The 20,797-nt window shown below is 37.7% G+C and overlaps 1 protein-coding gene across 1 annotated transcript; it reads right to left on the reverse strand.

Moving 5' to 3' along the window:
• Positions 1–1,354: 1,354 nt before the first annotated feature.
• Positions 1,355–18,155, reverse strand: LOC121941987 (protein GPR108-like). The gene is made up of 18 exons (XM_042485051.1): positions 17,612–18,155; positions 15,574–15,693; positions 14,036–14,086; positions 13,717–13,808; positions 13,553–13,623; positions 12,012–12,211; positions 11,871–11,933; positions 11,674–11,775; positions 11,464–11,597; positions 9,954–10,029; positions 9,716–9,789; positions 9,509–9,626; positions 9,298–9,428; positions 8,653–8,696; positions 5,564–5,613; positions 4,361–4,444; positions 3,714–3,835; positions 1,355–3,017 (listed from the first exon to the last, which is right to left on the reverse strand). The coding sequence occupies exons 1-18, from the start codon at positions 17,705–17,707 to the stop codon at positions 2,930–2,932; spliced, it is 1,716 nt and encodes a 571-aa protein (XP_042340985.1). The 5' UTR covers positions 17,708–18,155; the 3' UTR covers positions 1,355–2,929.
• Positions 18,156–20,797: the final 2,642 nt, after the last annotated feature.

Below are 20,797 nucleotides of genomic sequence, written 5' to 3' on the forward strand. Positions count from 1 at the left end.
AAAGTCAAACCCCATGATATTCTATTAAAGGAGGGAAAAAGAAAATATTCACTTTGAGGAAGGGGGAATTTTTGCCGCAAGACACTGAAGTCAAATAGCCAAATAATTGCTGATTATTATTTTTGCAGAATAATCAATCAGACTTATCAATTCATGTAAATTAATTCATATAATGACTGATTTGCACATAAGTGATATGCAAGTGTTATGTTTTATTTCCTTTTTGTTCTGTTTTGCCTCTGTACACTCTTAGCTCCTAACAGTTTTATTTACTGTAACTGTATATTTCTGTTTTATTTTAACGCACTTTGTAACTTTGTTTAGATAAATGCTTTATTGATGAAGTTATACTTGTTTTAAGTTGCTATGTGTTATTCAGCACAGTGAACATTAAGTCACAGTTCAGTACCGATGTTACACTACTATGCAGTGATACCGTTTAAAGCCTCTGAAAACCTTCAAATCTTGAAGGGACAGTTCTCCCCAAAATCAAAAATAAATATTTTTGCTCTGTGGTTTCAGTTGCCACGTTTGTTGGAGATATAATCTGACTAGTTCCTGAGAAACTACACTTGCAAATTGAATCACTCCGCAGAAGTGTGCATCTACTCAAGGATAACACGCTTGTGCTTGTAACCTTTACGGCGGAGCTGTTACATTAGCAGGTGTAGTTCAGCAGAAAGAAAATAGTTCCTCCAAGAAACTGCTCACAGCAAGGTCTGTGGATTATCCTGAGTAACAGGGTCATGATTTTGAAAAAGAGACATTGCTGTTAAGTTTTTAAATATATTTTTTGGCACTTTCAGCACTACAACCCGAGTTGAATTATTTCGGAGAAAAGGCAGACATCTCTACAGCCTATAACTCAAACATTCGGTCACTCACACCAAAACAATCTAGATTTATAAATCGCACTACAGCCAAGAGGGAAAATACATACTTTTCATTTTGGAGTGAACTGTTCCTTTAAGTATGCATTTAAAATAGTAAATAACAACAAATTGAAGTTGAAGTTTGAAGTCAGGGCAACTAATCACTTCAAACCAATAATGGGCACGGACAACACAAATGCAAAAATCTCTCATGAAACAGTCACAGATGTTTCAGCTCAGCAAACAAAAAAAGAAAACATCATGTTCACATGGGCAGAGAGGGAAAAAAAGATGCTTCTAAGCTGCATTATATGACATGACAGATACTGTTTTTTTTTTTTTTTCATTTGGCCATATGTGACTAAAAGCCAGGATATATTGGCCTATTTTATAGCTCTTCTTTCACACAATGCCCTTCTTTAAAATTGTTAAAATCAGCGTTCAAAAAAAAAAAAAAAAAAAAAATTCACATAACCGTTTAATTTGAGACCATTCCAGAACACCAGCTTTATTGTGAAAGTTCACACGGACATCAAACCTGTTTAACAAGCACCAAAACTTTTTTCCGCTCCACTGGTTTACCGACTGTTATCTCCTACGCTCCACGTACACGTCCAGGTAACAGTCTGTAAACAGCGTAGCTCCGTCATACCTGTACAGGAGTGTCTGTGATTAAACCTCAGTAGTCTTTCCTTGATTCCTCACGTCCTCCTCCTGTCCGTCTATTAAAGGAATCAACACCTCATTGTAACTGAACCTGCGTCAAAACCGTCAGAATCACTGCCTACAAAGCCTCTATGCAGTTCTTGTGACGTGTTATGTGTCTCCTTTTATATCAACAGTCTCTGTAAATTATTTACAAATGGCCACCTAACCTGCCCGGCTGCACACGTTTTTCTGATCTTTCACCAATAAGTCATCAATAATTAATAAAATAAGCTTCACATCAAGAGCAAGAAGGTAAAACCAAAAGCAGATAAATTCAAAAAATGATCAGTTAGGTCACTTCTCTGCCCAGATTGGCACAGTGTGGCAAAAGGGGTTAGAAAAAAAAAAAGGCCGTCTTTGAACAGGTAGGACCACCGCACCGGTTAGCGAGACACTGATCCGACAACCTCTTGACTTATTCGGAGCGTCACATGTTACCATCTGGGCTAAATCCACAGAGATGTGAGTTGACCTCAACCACTAAAGCACTAAATTACAGCAGCGGTCCATGTGACGGACTGGGAGGAACTCTTAGCTCCCCAACATAACCAATAATACTGAAATATAACATTTCAATATGCAATAAGTAAATATATTGAAATATATAACCTCTTCCATATATTTCAATATACAATTCCAACATATGGGGGTAAAAAGTAACATATACCGCACTGTGTGGTGATGACGGTGTATAAGGAGCAATGAGACATTACTTAACCCCTGAATCGTGGAAAGAAGGAATGACAAGTTCAGATTGTTGCCTAAATTTTAAATATGTACTGATTAGCCTTTTACCTGAGTACGGGCCATAGACTCCAAAGGGAAAGAAAACTGTTGTGTCCAAATCATGTGTTGTCTCACATTCACACACACGTGTACTCACATCACACACCAAAAGGTACAACTAAGAGGCTCGCAGAAGTACCATATTAAATAGCTGATATAAACGCACCCGAAAGCAAGTCTTTCTCTAAAATGATAATTATCTTTGGAGAGAGAGAGAGAATAAGAGAGAGATAGAGAAAGAGAAAGAGAGGAGGGGTGGGGGGTGAAAACTGAAGAACATCAGAGCTCCTGTCCATATCTCCACCCATCATCCATGTGGCAAAAGCTCGTCTCCCTTCAGAGTTTCTGGGTGGAGTTTTCCAAGGAGAGCATCCAACAAAGTTAGTCTTTTTTTTTTTTTGCATAGCCAGACAGTGGACACGACCACTGCAACCACTCTAAGAGTCTGAAAAGGAAAGCTGTCACTGGGGGTGGGGAGCCTTGGTCCGTGTGCACCCCCCCTTGTACCAGCTGGACGGGGGAAGTTTAGTGGGTCCTCACCCCCCAATGATACAGCCTCCTGCTCACAAGGTGGACTCTTTCTGGCGCTCGCGTCCGTTACACGTTTTCTTGACTTTGGAAATGCCCTCCAGTGCACCTGACTCAGTCACGCTGTAAATGGGGAGAAAAATAGTCAAGGAACAGCACTTCGGTTGAAGACAGTTTTAATCAAACCTCAGAACATGATTGATGATGGGCGGATTCACGAAAGCTTGGTGCAACTTTAATGGCTGCTAAACCTACACAAATATGACAAAGAGTGAAATGCACCCCTCAATGCACTGCCAAGCAAACAGCATCAACACGTGTGCTGCCATAAGCCTTCAAATAAAAGTGATTAACCCTACAATGATGACAGCTTTCTTGTGCTGCATTCAGATGCCTTTCACCCGCATTTTATTCCTTCTAAACACAAGCAAATTTTTAAAGAAAAAAAAGACATGGCAAAAAAAAAGCTTTGGGAAACTTGGCAAGAGATGTTCCAGAAATTGCAAGAAATCAGGAAAAGAAAGTTAAATTAGTTCTTAACAAGAGGGAGTAAAAGAGAGACAGAAAGAGAGAAATATTTGAATCTGATAATAAAAAAATTGAAAATATGTCTGTAAAACTTCATAATAATAATAAGTATATCTACATATTCTTTTTTTAAATTACTATTATTATTTTTTGTACATGTTTTTCTTTTTTTGTATGTGTGCTTAATTTCAGGTCATTTTATTGTAACTCCTAACTTTTTCCCATCTTCCTGAAAGAAATCAAGCCAATTCGCTCATGTCGGGTGAAAATCAGTGTAGGGTGTTTGCTTACACTTCATCCGCCTCTACGTCCTCCTCGTCCTGGGGGAGCTGGAGGTAAGGGTTGTTGGATGCTGGTCTGAACTTGTAGCCCGTCAACACAAAGAAGATCAGAGTAGAAACCTCCACCAGAAACTGAAGAAACATGAAAGAGTTTGTGTTTATTGACACACAGTAAAAAAAAAATTTAAAAAAAATGGCCGAGACGTGAGCACCAGTAACAAACATTAATAGTGCTGCTAATAGATTTTAGCTACTAGCCTCTAGCTCTGTCAAAACAAACAAATTTCTTCTCAACAAGCGTGCAAACAAACTTCATATTACTGAAATCCAGCCAAACATAAATCTTAGTCCATGTTCTTGACATTGACATACAAGTGGTCAAATGATTTATTCCGTATAGCCTGAAACATTTTCTCCTTCCAGTAATGCTAATATCCTGTCATCAGGTGCTCTTGGCCATTTGGTAAATCATAAATGACACTGAAAATGTGTCTGCAAACATCCTACTGGCTTACATCCAAGTAAAGCTTCCTGCCAATTATGCCCAGTCATTGCTGAGTCAGCCTAAGATACAAGATGTCTTTGACCTTGTACAAACAAGTGCTCATTAAAGTAATATAGTCAGACTGCTATTCAACATTGTTATTGTCATCTTACCTCATAGCACCACTGCCACTGGAAAGGCATAGTGACCTTGAGCAGAATGGCTATGATCCTTGTAAAGTAGATGTAACACACAATCTAAAAAAAAAGAAAACAGAATTTTGAAAAATTGCACAAAGTTAGTTTTTTAAGTTTTTTAATCTGAATTTTCCTCTTAGTTATGGTGAGTAAAACCTCCATCGTGACAAAGTACAATGGCACACATTGTCAAAAAGGTCAAACAGTATGTGGGGTTGTTTGTGAAGCATTTGTTCCGGCTCTGCAGCAGTGACTCTGCTGAATGAGAAGCCTGGAGTAGCTCTGCCAAACACTATGACTCAGTATAATTCATTGTAGGACAAAGAATGATGTTAGCTCCTAGATAATAAAAACATGTCTGATTTAGAAAATATTCATGCAATATTGTCAACAAGCTTATCAAATAGGCATGTCCTGATCGGGTAGGAAGGATCGGTATCAGGCGCGATCAACACATTTTTTAATGATCAGGATTGGTTATTTTGCTTTTACTGTAATTCTGCTACTCTAATAAGCAGAAGCTTTTTTTTCCAGGCCAAACTTAAGCTGGTACATCACTCTTAAGTGGAATTTAAATTTTTGATGTTCATTTTTAGTGAATTAGTTTTACAACAATGCTGTCATAAGCGGAAACGTTAAAATTCAGCTATGACACTACTTTGAAGTAGAGTTGTGATTACATTGCTCATTCATAGTGTTTGGTGCTTTACTTACAATGCTGCACCGAGTGGATTTGAGAGATATTTCTAAAGACTTTTTAAGTTGTTGACTTTGTTATTTTGTTGAAAAGAAAATGATGCACAAAGTGAAATTGTGATGAGCCACTAAAAAAATCATTACATTTCAGACATTTCAGAGCTACTAAACACATTTCAGAGCTATTAAACTGTTAAGCGTTTACACTGGGTTTATTATAATAACTTCAAAGTACTTGAAGTGTGCACTGCGCAGCTGTTTTATCCAGGTAAATACAAGTATCGGATTGGTACTCGGATCAGGATCAGGGGCAAAAAACAAACAAACAGGACATCAGGACATCACTGTTATCAAGCTATTAGTACCATGCTTGGAAATTTCAATTTCACTGGCAGTCTAATAAGTTAGCTCCTGTGGGAGGGTGGGTGGATGGATGGATGAATGGATGGAAGAAAAATACTGCTAAGGTGAACTCCTACTTACCATCACATAATAATGCCTGAAGAGCTTGAGCTTCTCCAAATTCATGGCAGCTGAAAGACACATGGACCAAATTTAATAAAACACAATATTTACAACAGTGTTGGGTAAAAAATTACTAGTAAAATTTACATAATGTCATTTAGGGCTGAGTGCGCTTTACCTTTAAAGTACCGACTGAAACAACCTGGCACCAAGTGATTTCGAAACATCTCCAGTCAAACAATACCTACATTTGATTCTTTTTGTCTGATCCCGGAACATCCTGTCTCTCCGCCTGACCACCTGACTTTCTGTTACAGTCGTCTCCAGAGCTGCTAACCTCCGGGTGAATGCTCTGTTTAATGTCTGCCCTGTAAGCACGAGTCACACAGTTTGTAGCGGCTAACATCGTTAAACTGCCGCGATAAAAATCACACCGAAACCGAAACATCTTGATTCTGTTGTTAAACTTGTTGATTAAAAGCCGTGTGATGCAAACAGTTTACCCAGCGAATGTGTGCGTGCAGACGGGCGCACTCTCACAACCTGGTGTCTTACAGTCAGCAGCAGCAGCAGCTTCAGTTTCTGTATTCATCAGACGTCACAACCTCAATTCAACGAAATGCATTGTTCCATTTTACACTGTGTGTAGCTTTTAGGTGTTGTTTTATTGCTTTTTATTCTTGTATATATAAATGTATTATTATTATTATTCTTATTATTAAATATCAGTGTCTGGCAATGTTGGTGACAAGCTGGGTTGTTTTGAGGGGTTTAAGTAGAGGTGTTTTGTTGGTATACGGGGTTCCTCAACTAGAGTTGTAGCAATAAATTGGTTTTAAGGTATACCGTGACATGAAAGTTGATGATTATCATATTTTTTTTTCATCTACAATATTGAAAAGAAAAATGTAAGTGGATGGAGAGTTATTTATAATTTCCAAAGGGAGACTCTTTTCACATACTTCAATAAAAACATTGGCTCCAAGTCTTAGTTATAGCGATAAAACATGTGTTTAGCCAAAATTAACCCTTCTGTTTTTCATTCCTTAAAGGGTCAACCTGACTGATTAGAATGATAATAATAATAATAATAATAATTCTGTATTACCATGATATTGCTATACTTTCTTTGTTGATTAAAGCAAATATCAGCTCAGACAATTTACGTTTTATGGTACTCTATTGGTATCTGTAGCGCTTTAAAAGGTGCTGAAATCGGTCCTGGTATTGTAATATTTTAAACTTAAAAACAAATTGCTCATTACAATCTTACTGTTGTTGTCACCTCACTACAGATTTTAAATTCCAACAACAAATGACATCCTCAGATGAATTTTTGTAATTGTCGCACATGCGCGTCATTAAGCTGAAAGCTAGCCTGGAATATGGACACTCATTCGAAAGATTCAAAAGATGACAAGAACATAGTTTTTCTAGGTAGCTGCACAAAGACTCCTTCCACTGAGAAAAACAGCGACTATGACAGCCCAACAATGTGAAGCTGGGGGAAATACGATATGTGGTGCATGAAATGTTGCATATCGCCACAAGTGACTCGCCATATTTCAGACAGACACTTTGGAAAATACAGTCAACAGAAGAGCCCATGTCGAAAATATCACTAGCAAGCTATCTAACATTAGCGGCGCTTACTGGGGATTACCCTGACATTCACACAGAGGTGCACACAAAGCAGGAACTTTCAGGAAAAGGACATAATTCCCAATTTTGGGGGTGTACTGGAAAAGTAATATATGAAGTTGAACAGTGTTTCGAAATCTTTTTTGAGCCAACACCCCATGCCCATTATCCTGGTCCCTTAACGCCCCACATCAGAAAGCATGTCTAATAATAGATTTGATTAAATTGAGCTGCTGTAATATTATTATCCTTAATATCTCAGAGAGTAAAAAAGCCATGTGAATAGAAATTATAGCTGAGTGTTAAACAAATAAATTGGTTAGAAATTTCACATTCAACCCTAACTTAAGTCTCATTACCATTAACAGCAGCGTTACCATACACAGCAGCCAATCAGAAAGTGGTAATTCGTCAGCGATGAAAACAAGCAAGCAAGCAGACAAGCAGCATTAACAAAGGAAAAATTCTGAAGCTACTGAATGAAAAGCAAAAGGATATGGATCGTACACAGACGAATTGGGGCGAACTCTCCCCCAGGTAATTTGGAGCGTCAAATATTTAATTTCCTGCAGTCTGTTGAATTTTCATGCACCATTTTTTACTGGAAATGTCTTTTTTATCTGATGGCAAACGCAAAAATCAGGCATAAAGTGACAATTCAAAATATGCCAATATAATGAAATACAATGCAGTTGGGCTCTCAGGAATTCTGTATTGCTTTCAATTACGTATATCAACACACCTGCGGGCATGATTTACCTTTCAGTCTTCATTTGTCTCTTTGGTTTGAGGAAGTCACCTCTTTAAATGTGCACGTTGCACCTATTTATGCCAACTGCACATTAATTAATTCTAATTAATGTATAAATCCCTGGACTTAAATTCATGGGTGCAACTTTTGAGCTCATACTCAAAATTGCTTGTACATTCAAAACATATCTGAGATCTCTGAAAAGTTGAGAATAAAGTCGGAACATTTTGAAAAAACAAACAAACATTGCCGTGTATTATGTTATTACTCTCTGCACTCTGGCTTCCCCTTCAGTCAGTCTGACAGACACAGAGACCTGTTTGGGACTCTTTCTGTGGTTTAGACAAAGTTTAGGGAAGTGGCAAAATCATCAGGGCGTGCCCTTCCAAAGTAAACAAAAGCTGTGTACAAGCCTTATCTTTAGCAGGGACAACATTGCCGAAGAGAAGCTTTAGCTGATGGTGGTAAAAGCATGTGTTATGATAAAGTTGTGAAAACATGGTTGCAGGGTTAAACTCGCATCATGAGAAACGCTACAGTAGAGTAACAAGTTACTCTTTGCAGGGAGCAATAAGTTAAGTAATTAATATTAATTTTGAGAAGAGTAACAAGTAATTCATATCATCAATGGAGTAACAAGTAATGGTAATAAATTATATGTTTTGTTTTCTGCAACTTATAAAACATTTTGGTTGTGACTGTTCAGGATTCTTACCTTTGCCATCGGTGCTAGAAGCCTCCTGTAGATGACGGATAGACCTGTAAAGACAGGTATGTTTGAGAACTATGCATACATCTCCGCACAGACTGAAAATGTTGTCTCTCACGAGGGGCTGACTTGCACGCATGACCCAGATAACACATATTAGGTACATTTTTCATCACAAAAAAATCAATCATTGCCTTTGTAACTTTGTACTTTAAGGTTTTAGAGTGCAACTAAAAAAAATGAAGTTGCTTTTATCGCTTTTCATGATGTGTTTTGGCTGAAAAGATGGAAACCTTTGCCATGGCTCCACTTAGCTCTGACTGGTTGTTACAGCAGCTCATCCAGCCCATTGTTGCACCCGCTTTTGAAAATTACTTTTAGTCGACTGGCAAACTTACCTCTTTCTTTCTGCTGTCAGTAAGTTAAATGTATTAATTTTCTACATAACAAACAAAATGGGGCACTGTGGATGCTCTACCATTCCCAAATTAACCAAATTTGCCATAAGCTCCTCTTATCTCAGCTAGCCACTGTGGAAACAGCCAGCTACTTACACATCATTCTCAAAAGTAGTCTTAATTAATATTTTTAATGGATTTTGAAATGGAAAATGTAGCTGATACAAATAAGATTGACCACACATCCACTTACCAAACCACAGGGAAAAGGATGGCTCCACAGCAGATGAGGTCGACCAGGAAGAGGATCTCCTTCCACAGATAATATTCACTGGAGCCTTCCTCGGTTGACTCGATAATGATATAGGCAACATTAGCCAGGACCTAGAGAACAACGAGAAAGCCGGTAACCAAAACAAATTCACTGAGTGCAGATAATCACACACTGTTTCTCATGCACACACCTGCAGAGGGATGACGATCATGAAGATCTTCTTTTCCTTGTCAGACAGGATGTATTTCACAAAAGCCCAGCCGGTTCCAATCAGTGCCAGTGTGATGAACAGGAGTGCCCCCTTGAGCCTGGAATGCAATATCAACCGTAATTATTACACACAAAAAAGGAATCAGGAATAGCTTAAAGTTTCATATCCTGAAGAAATTGTACTTACAAGTGTGTGATATAATACATGACAGCCCAGCCTTCAATAGGATGCCCCTCAGTGTTGATGAAGTGATAGTTGATCTGAGAGGGACATAAAGAGAGTTTCATTAAAAGAAAAAATCCAGGCGTGCTGTGAACACAGTTAGCAACACAGACAGAATACACACACTAAGCAATAAAAGCCAAATGCAAACACAATATTTTAGAGGACAGAGTGGTCCGCTCTGTGGCGATGGTATACTTACACTATGGAAAACCAATGATGTGGACTTGGTGAAGGCCAGTGCTGCCATCAGCCAGTGGATCTTAAACACACTGTACCTGTAAAAAAACACGCAGGGCAAAAAAATTAGCAAAAACCTACACCTAATGACATTCTCATCAGCCCCACGTGCTTTGAGTTTAATAATAAAATTGTAATATATATAATGGCGAGCATAATCAACATAACACCCACAACATCATGGTGGTAGCGTAATGTAAGAATGTTAGTAGGGGTGTCCTGATCCGATCTCAAAGACTGGTACCAGGGCAGATCAAGGTGTTTTCTGATTAATCGATATCTGGTATTTAGTTTGTAGTGCAATCCGATGTGCAGCCTTTGTCAACTCTCTGGTGTCTGTCCGTCTCTCCTCGACTCTGCTGGGCTCCATTTTGACACGGAACATGGACTGAGCCCCGCCCGCCCCAAAATACCACACAACATGAACAAAAATGCAGTGAGGCTGTTTATGTTTGAAATTTACCAAAGTTCTTAGCATTTGTATAATTTCAGCTCAGTGTGACTGTTGCATTTCGCTTTCAACAATAGCGCATAATGTTTCTCGACCCTGCTCAGAGTTCAGAGGAGAGCTACACAGAGTTTACTACAACCTCACTCACAACGCCACTGCAAGTGAAATAAAAGCACCACGAACAAAAAGCCGACATGGCTAATGAAAAGGTAATCCGTCTAAAAGATGTGCAATTAACACTCAACTCAACAGAGTTCATTGTGGTAACTCGCACAAGGCTGCTCCGAAGCAGCAGACACTGGAGAATACTCTAAAACCTTTGAAACCTGAGCAGATTGGCTTGATTTCTTCAAAAATAGGCAATGAGCAACCACAGAAGAAATTTCCTTAGTAGCAGTAACAAAAAAATACAAAAAACTACAAGAAAATTAGCTGAACATTAGTTTAAAAAAATAAAAGGCAAAGAAATTTGAGTACTGTAACTATGATAATTACAACTATAATAGTTTTTCCCTAGCTTTTTTTCTTCCTTCTCTAAAACATTTTTCCCTATTTTTAAAAAATGATTTTCTAAACATACTAATGTCTTGCAATTTGCGGAACATTTCCAAGTTGTACATCGCTTTGTTTCCCGTGTTTTTTAAAGTAATTGCACCAGTTTGGCTGGAGTTAAAATATTAAAATACTTGTGAGGAGCACTTGAAAGCAGCACAGGGAAAATAATTCAGTGTGGCTGAATTATCATGAAAATATACAACGGGTATGCTGCTGTTAGCATTTAGCTCAAAGCAAAATGAGGCCTTAGTAAATCCTCACAGAGCAACTATGGCTGAAGACTCTTAGTCTAGTTATAATGTGTGTGTTGTAACAACTTCACAGGATGTTTAAAAAAAAAACCATGACTCTGCAAATAGCCCTCAGCACTCTGGAAAGTGACTTGGCATCTTTAAATAAAGGAAACTAACATTCTGTTACACAATACTGACAGCTTTCATTTCTTTGTGCCTGCATGCATGTGTACCTGTGCTTCATGAGTATGTAAACCCAGACCATGGCGGCGGTGAAGAAAACTCCTGCCATACCAATGTAAAGGCGAGAAAGAGGTATTTCTGCTGCAGACAGGTAGCCGCCTGGATTCTTCTCTGTCACTTCCACCTGCAGGATTACATTTGGGTTAACCACATGTACACACCTGAGCATGCATGTAGGAACCTACACACACTTAACTTACAGTGAAGGAGTAGGGAAGTTTGAGTCCATGCATCTTGTTCTGACAGTAGTGAAACTTGAGGCTGTACAGACCCTCCGCCAACAAGCCGAACACCATGTGGAACTGTGGAAGAGGGATGGAAAAAATATCATAAGACCCGGAAAACCACATTGATCATTGTTCATATCACATACAACAATTAAGAAAGGTGTGCTTACGCTGAAGTTGTAGGAGTTGTCAATTTTGTCCAGAGCTAAAGTAAATTGGCGAGTCTTCCCGAGCTAGAAGCAAACACAGATTAGAAACTGATTTTATGAATAGATCACACAAACAGAAACAGGCACACAAACACCTTTTACCTGGAATTCCTTTCCCTCCACTTTCGTAGCTGCTGCTGCAGGCTTTGGCTGTTTTTCTGCCTGGCCATCGTTCTCCTGAGCCACAGGCTTCTTTTCCATTTCCTTCTGTTTCGACTTGTCTGTGTCATCTGCATTATTTGCTCCAATTGCTGTTGATTTATTAGCAGCAGGAGTAGGGGCATCCCTTGCTTTCCTCTGACCTACAGGAAACAAACGCAGGTACAGGACACACAAAACTTTCGGTCACATTCATTGGGTTTCAAAATATGGTGGTAAAATCCAGATATTTTTCAGGATGGGAATCGAAAAGCGGTTTCAAATTGGGATCAGAATTGCCATGCCAATTATTTTAAGTCACTGGCATAAGACTCACTTTTGCGTTTCGGTTCTCTCGCTCTCACAGCAACTCACAGAAACGAAGACTCACAAACATGATGCGTCATACACACTCTTGCTCCCACGCAGAACACTATTTCCTGAGTGACAGTGTGTGAGCAGGCAAGGTGTGCTTATTTTTAATCTGCAGAGCTGCGATTGTGAATATTTAGTCAGATTTTGCAAACATGGAGCAGCAGTGTGACTGGCAAATATGAATATATTGACTGGAGAGCTTTTACGTTTGTTTCCAGCTTGCAGTGAATAAATCCTCGTGTTTTAAAGGGCAGCAGTAACAGTTTAGCTTTATGCTAATTGATACCATCTAACTGATCATCAGAAGTTTTCATTACAGAAAAAAATATCAACACTGAGATATATATAGTGTATCACAATATAGCCTAAATATATCACAAGATTATTTTAAAGCCATATCACCCAGCCTTACTCTGGGCTTATCAATTCCTTTATTTGATGTCTGCATGTTTTTCTGACAGCTGCACATTGCAAAACAATGTAGTCAAACTGCGTCTGTGCTGCTGGAAACTTTCAACAAGAAGGTCCAAAGCGTACACTTCATTTTATGAACAAAGATGACAACAGTGCTGCTTGTAATGTCTGTAAAATGATAATTCCAAATAAGAGAGCAAACATATTTCTACGCAATATTGGCTTAAATTACCAGGATGTATTTGACACTCTACGCATAACAGATGCTGGATGCCACAGCGAGCAGCACATCTGTTACCAAGGGTTAATATCATGTGTTACAACATCAGCGCCACACTGGCAGACATTTTTTCTCTGACTAAGAAACATATGCATGCCTTTTCCCTACTCTGTTTCTACACTGTGTTTAGCATAAAAGATAATAAAAAAGTTTTGTTTATGCTGAAACCCTGTGGATGTCTACTTTTTGCAACACAGAAAACAGATAAGGAGTCAATAAGGACTTCATTTTGAAAAAAATGCACTGTTAACAGAACTGATAATGGCATTGGTGTTAATAAAATCTCATCACTTCCCATCCCTAGATATTTTTAAATTCTTACAGGATATTTTTGAGTACAGTTGATTTAAAATGATTCTTTCTTTCATTTCGGTGCTTAAACATGAAAGGGAAACAAACCACTGAATTATTTTGTGAAAGTGTAAGTGGCACTGACCTTTAAGCGCTTCAGCCTTTGGCTTTGCAAACAAGACGTTGTCTTGATCACCCATAGTTCTCACATTGACACTACACAAACACAAAAAAAAGGTCATCCTTCACATGAGGCTGTCAGGGCAAAGTATTACGTACTTATAAACACTGATGCTTAAACATACACACCTGAGCTTCTGGATATCAATGAGAAAAAGAACGAGAGGCTCATTGTTGGTCAACTTTGTGAGAGTGAGCGGGCATGTCTCTGTTTCCTCCGCCTGGAGAAAAAAAACAATAAATAGTCAAATAATCAAATTTGAACAAACATCTGGACATTTAACCACTAAACCCAACCTGAAATATCAATAATGTGATGTATCAGTATCTTTCATTTGCTGAATTCATAACATTGGATATAAAACATCCTTGACATCATTATAGCATGAGTAATGAAAATAAGTCTGAAAATAACCGTGCGTTGTTTTCTATGATTGGCTGTACTCACTGTGTAGGACAAGACTCCATTCACGCGTGACCTGGAGAGGCTGAAACCAAACTAAACAGAGTGTTATAATGTGGTCAGTCAGTGGATCAAAAGCACATGATTTCCAGCATGAAGTATTTCAATGTGTTTTCCACTTTTTCCAACAGCCAAAGAAAATAAGCAGCCAAAACAATACAGGAGAAAAGAGCCATCCAATAAGATAGAACGCAAGTTAGTTCACTGGATTGTGATTCTGGCAGTCAGTTGGCCTGACATTTCTATGCTGCTTGGACACACTAAATCACTCCATTAAGTTGACCACCCTCAGTGCACGTAACATACTCGAGATAGAAATTGTCCTAATATAAAATTAAGTTTAACTCAGTTCTCCAACTTATAAAAGCTCAGCTAAATGATAACAGATATGTGCCTTTTTAAATTTACATTTGTTGAATAACAGAATTATTAATAAAGGGATGGGCTGGGCAATATATTGACATTATATTGATATTTTGATGTGAGACTAAAAATCATTTGAAATTATGAATATTGTAATGCCCCAAATTTAGTCTTTTCCTGGTTTTAAAGGCTGCGCTACAGTAAAGTGATGTCGTTTTCTGAACTTAGCAGACTGTTCTAGCTGTTCTTTTATTTGCCTCATTAGTCATTATATCCACATTACTGATGATTGTTTATGAATAATCATCACATCTCTGTGTAAATATTTTGTGAAAGATCCAAATCATTATCAAGGTATTTGGTAAAAATTATTGTGATATTTTTATTTCTCTGAATGACCCAAGGGTAAGTAAAATTAAGGATGTCAATCGAAGAAGCTCTTTATTCCAGTATAAAGCCCATTATCACGACCATTGAGAACAAAACATTGTCTTGTCAGATGTCGTCATTTTAAGATAATTGGACTGCATGTTACACTTTTGGTAGACAGTGGACAGTAGAGATGACAGGATTTACTGCGCCAGGATGATGTACTATATGTGAGATGATGCGTATTTGAAGCTCTGTGGTACTCAGGGTAGGATCAGTACATTGCTGGTATGTTTTCAGTGGAATAATTGTAAGAAAATGAGAGAATAGCACTGGCCTTGTCCTTTGACACTAACATAGATGCCTGTCAGTGTGCATTACTTCCTTTTCCTTCTTCTGCCAAATGTTGCTTGGTAATTTTTTTTTTTTTTTTTTTTTTTACTGTTTTCTTATTATTTTGATCAGCTCATTTACGGTTTACTTATTTTGGTTGCTCTGTGTTTCTGCTATGTACTCATTATACTGACCTGTGTTTTTTCTTTACTGACGCATTGTTAGTATATTGCTTTGTGTTTCTTACTGGTGCCTTTTGTTTGCACTATTCTATTTGCTGCTGTAATGATGCAAATTTCCCTGTTGTAGGACTAATAAAGGCTTATTTTATCTTAACGTCTCATTTATTCATTAAAAAACACTTTGAGAACCTGACTGCACTTGTTCAAAAGTTCAGTGGGTCAAGTAAAACAAACTCACACATAAGCAAAAACAAAAAAAAAAGTAACACTTCTTACTGGGTAAAGGGTGTAGTTCACCCGCTGCTCTGGGAGGCGCAGAGAGAGCAGGTTGACATCCAGGGTACCATTAGCATAGAAACCGAAGTTGTTGAGGTCAACAGTGGAGCGAGTTTCATTCTGGGAAGAAGAACAAATAAAAAGTGTGAGAGCTGAGCTGTTAATCTCCCCAGGGTCCACACAAAACATAAAAAAACAGAAAAACAAATGATACACAGACTCAATGATATTAAACTCAGAAATGTATAACAAACAATCATTTTCATTTAGACATGTTACACATTAAAATTACACATATTCTTATTTAAATCCACTTTGAGTTGTTGAGGTAGACCTAATTTTAATCACTTTATATGTTGCTGGGTAGCTTAACCAACTATAATACATAAGAATGTATAAGTTGATTTATATTTCCTATTAATAACGAAGTAACTTTAGTTGTCAAATAAATGTTGTGGGGTAAATATTAGTATTAGTACAATATTTGCCTCAAAAATGCAGTGGAGTAGAAAGTAGCAGTTTTACAGAAATAATGTCACTCAGTTCAAGTACAGATACTTTAAAAATGCACCCAAGTACAGTAAGGGACTGTTTGTTATGTATGAAAGGAGACAGGGTGGTGCCAAACAGGGGGGATTTCAGATGATTTGGCATAGGGCAGGGATATTCAAGTTAAAAATGTCACGCTTTGTATCTATTTAAAATATCTTCAGAACCCCCAAACCTGCAAATGGATTTAAAAGCAGCATTTGCACATATTTTCACTTTTTCTTTGATCTACCTGCATGGCATTTTTGAAACATATGACTAACACTCTATTTATTTAACATAATTTCATCTGGTATACATTAAGAGAGAAACAAAACGAAGGGAGAAAAAAACAAAAGATATGTAAATGAAATGTCACACATTGACACATATCAAATCTACGTTAATTTAAAAGCTATATAAAATGAATCAGCCATCATATTATATTTGTGGGAAGTTATCCACGGTGGATTCCTGTAAGTATTTCGTCACACGCAAAAAAAATGTCATGACTTTTCCATGATTGTGAAATTCTGTGCATTTCCCAAGTTTTCCATGAGCGTACAAACCCTGTTAAGAACATGTATTTGATGCTGTTCTTGTGTTTTGTAATCACCAAAATCCCACCATGTATCATGGCCAGAAACTGTGAAATATGAATATTAATGTTGCAGGGAGGATCATGCATTTCTCCACAGTAACTTTGGGAGGTTCAACAAAAAATATTTGTCCTAACATAAAAAGTGAGCAATGTCACAAGCGAAGACTCGCATACAGAATTTAAAAAACTTCAGATTGAGGTCTGGATTCCAAATATCTGTATTTTACATGTTGCAGGGCTGTAAAGAGAGTAAAAGAAATGTGCATTAAATGCAAACGTTTCAGTCCATGTTGGACTTTCCTTGGCACACGGATTAAGGAGTGAGGTCTAAATAAAGTCTAACATAGACTGTAATATTTGAGCTTTTTTAACTGTATGCAGATTTTTTCACTGTCTGTACATTCTTGTGTGAAAGTGTCGAAATATAAGAAAATATTTTTTGTTTCCTATGTGCTAATCTTCTCTTGCTACATTGAGACATTTTCCTGATTTCCACATCTGAAAAGAAGACAAACATGAGTTTTTAAGGCGCGTCTCATCCCATGGCTTCCATATAAAAAAGGAAAGGGGGGAAAAGTCGCACCCCATCCTTCTCTGATGAATAAAGTACAGTCCCTAACGTTACTTGGGAAAATGTAACGGTGTTAACATCCCACCACTGCTGGCAGATAAGCTCCTATGCCCATTATCATCTACATAAACAACAATGCTAATACTTCTCTTCACACCAAATTTAACATGTCACAACAAAACGACACCGCGTTTAAATCACCATCTGTCAAAGCAAATTAAAGCGTACTAGCTAGCTAATAAATGCCGTCTTTAGGACTCCATCCAGCGTAGCTAACACTATACGTAACTTAGCTCCCAAGCTAACGCATTATCTTGATGTTGAGGTGGTCGCCTTACCTTCAGAGTTAGCTTGTGTATCCTCGCTTTGCACCCAGCAAGCAGCAGTATGAGTAAAAATCCAGCCAAAACACAACCTCTTTGCGCCACAGCCATCGCCAACTTGCTAACGGTAACCAATTGCTAACGTTAGCAAGCGACAATCCTGCCAGATGGCTAAATCGCGAGCAAGCTAGCAGTCTTAACAGTATCCGGTGTGAATAACGGCGATGTTGATCTTTAAATCCGGTTTGTCGGCTCTTTAAATACGTCCTTTATGATAAAATCCTAACAATTTATGTTATGTTTTCCAGTTCTTTTGTGCTTTCATCGCGTAAGGTAACAGCTAGTCTGTAGATGTAGCTTCCTGGTCTCGAATCACGGACGAAACATTAAAAGGTAAAGACACATACGTCAGAGGCTGTGGCCAGACACCCGGAACACAACAAAAACTATGATTCAGACGGTGATACCGAGCAGATAAATCCACGAAGGAAGGAGACGTTTATTATACATACGCTCTCGACACGAAAAACACATGCTCGCGTGTTATATCGCTGTAAAACAGTCGTGTTTTCCCACCTCGCTTTTACGATTCTGACTATACCTTGTAGTACTCGTCCTAGCTATGTTCATGTCACGTGACGGTCCTCCACGTCGGATGTCTCCGGGTTCTTCTTTTTCGTTGGTGTTTAATGGCGGTTAGCATCCCAAATGTCGCATTACCGCCTCCTACTGGATTTAAAATGACACTCAGCTCTCAGATTTAATTAAACATGAAAAAAGTTCTTCCATAACCCTCAAAATGTTTACCCTTTGAAACATGAACAATTTTGTCCGATTTCTTTAAGAACATAAGAAGAAGTAACTTCACAAGAAATGGCTGGAAATATTGAAAGACATAATATTGAAATTTGTTAAAATTGCCTGAAAATTTTCTAAAATATTGTATTAAAAAAAGAAGAAAAAACAAGGAAATGATTGAGTCGAAATGCAGCATAACACGTTATGTTGCATTTCGACTCAATCATTATATGAAATCATAGGAGAGCCATAACAAGAATAAAACTGCAAAAGGATAGAAAAAATAAATGTAAATATTAGGCTAAAAATAATAAATGCAAATTCACCATGCAACAATCAATGTGATACTTTAGATCTAGGTTAAATGTAATACTTGGTTCAAGAACATGTGCACCAAATTTGGTAAAATTCTGTCCACCCGGTTTTAAAGTACATTTGTGATTTGTGGCTCCCCCTTTGGTCAGGCTGAAAATATCCCTGGGCCTATCACCTACGTATTGCAGATTATGATAGGACAAATTTCTATTGAGATATGGCCAATTTACAGCCTAACTCCGCCCCATATAAACGTTTGTGACTGAAGGCAGTGATGTTTTTTTCGACCAATCTTGCTTATTTATAGTACAAATGTGTGTCTCGGTCTTTTATGGTGCAAGAGGCTTTTTTCTTATTTTTTTCGAGCATATTGAGCTGTGCAACAAATTTATAATCAATCAGATTAAGAGTAAGAGGGGCGAGGCCGTTCCAAAATTGCGTTTATGGGGTTAATTACAGCGCCACTGTGTGGGCGACTGGTGTCATAAGGAAGCATTTGCACATCATTTCCAGGTATTGGGTCGAGTTTCATGTTGTTCATTCCAATTCAAGGCAATTTGACCCACTGCAGATGATGACACACTTTAACATGACACATTTAGTAGAGTTCTGCCCCTAATGGGCTTTAAACCTAAAAACAAATTTACGAGATTCTATTAAAAAAAAATAAAATAAAATAAAAAATAAAATTAAACATTAAAATAAAATAAAATAAAATAAAATAAAATAAAATAAAATAAAATAAAATAAAATAAAATAAAATAAAATAAAGCACATGCACACACACTCAGTGTGATGCATATGGATGTCTTTGAGGCTTGTGACAGCTCTGTGTGGGGTGTCAGTGCTGTAAATTTGCCACATACTGAGTCCATTAGAGGGCAGCAAACACCACTCAGTGATGGCAGGGTGAGGCAACGATTTAATAGAGCTGAAAGAGACCAGTGAAACTTGAATGAGCAGTAGATCGGGCCTATATGCACTTTAGTCTGTTAATAAAACCAGTCACTAGAATAAGACATCACTTATTTATTCTTATCTGTTCACAAGTTTTATGTCTGTTTATATTAAGCGCTGTAGTACAGTGGATTATTTCTAACCAAGCTTTCTTTATTCTCTGTTTCAGTATCACAGATACAGTCACAAGCAGCATATCTCCTGCTGTTAGTTGTAGCAGCTCTATTCATTGTGCTGTACTATTAGAAGTTGTTCCAAGAAAAAAAATCATTTGAAGACTCAAATGTCTGATGATTGTGTTCTAACTGACACCCCTGACGAACACTGTTTAAATCACTTACAGGCTACAGTCCTTTGCACAGACTTAGACTCACCTACAGAAGATTGAAAAATGTCTGGTTGTGAGTTCAGCCAATTAATATTGAAGAATAATAAGAAAAAATAGACTGTTATAGTAAAAAAGAGAAAAAAAAAAAAAAACATCTATTTTCAATCCAATTTCTTGTCACTTATTATCTCATTACATTAACACTGATTTGATTTTATTATGATCTTCTTTTTCTCTCATGCATTTAGGCCACCCATGGGCATGGGTTTATTCAACTGTTACAGTACAGTACAGACTGTATTCTTTTGCTACTTTCATCATTATATCATTATGGGGGGCAAATGCACATATGTCTAGATATTGAGGGGGCGTGTCCCTATGTGTGCCCGCCAAAATCCACACCTATGCACATGTGTTAACATTTGCATTGTGGACAAAAAACAAAGCAGGCCTAAGTTGAACTTCTTTCGACAAATAAATTGTGGCAGAAAAGTGTCTTAAATCCTGGGAGTGTGAGCATGTAGCTTTGACTGGGTTTTTGGTTCGATGATTGAAATAAGGTCTGTGGTTAACATAAGCTTAAGAGACTTTCAAGTTTGGTTCTGTGACATAAAATACCTCAGTAAATATCCCACTCATGAATTCTGAAGGGTTTATGTGTCTTAAAAAGGGCGTTTGCTAACAAGTGGCTAAATGAGACGACAGAAGGTCATCATGCTGAACACAGCTTTACAGCCTTGTTTTGGTGGCAACTTTAAGTCATGCCACCCACAGTGTAGTTTGTTTATAGCTTAACAATAGCT

The sequence above is a fragment of the Plectropomus leopardus genome, chromosome 4, assembly GCF_008729295.1.
Source record: "Plectropomus leopardus isolate mb chromosome 4, YSFRI_Pleo_2.0, whole genome shotgun sequence".
NCBI classification, from domain to species: Eukaryota; Metazoa; Chordata; class Actinopteri; order Perciformes; family Serranidae; genus Plectropomus; species Plectropomus leopardus.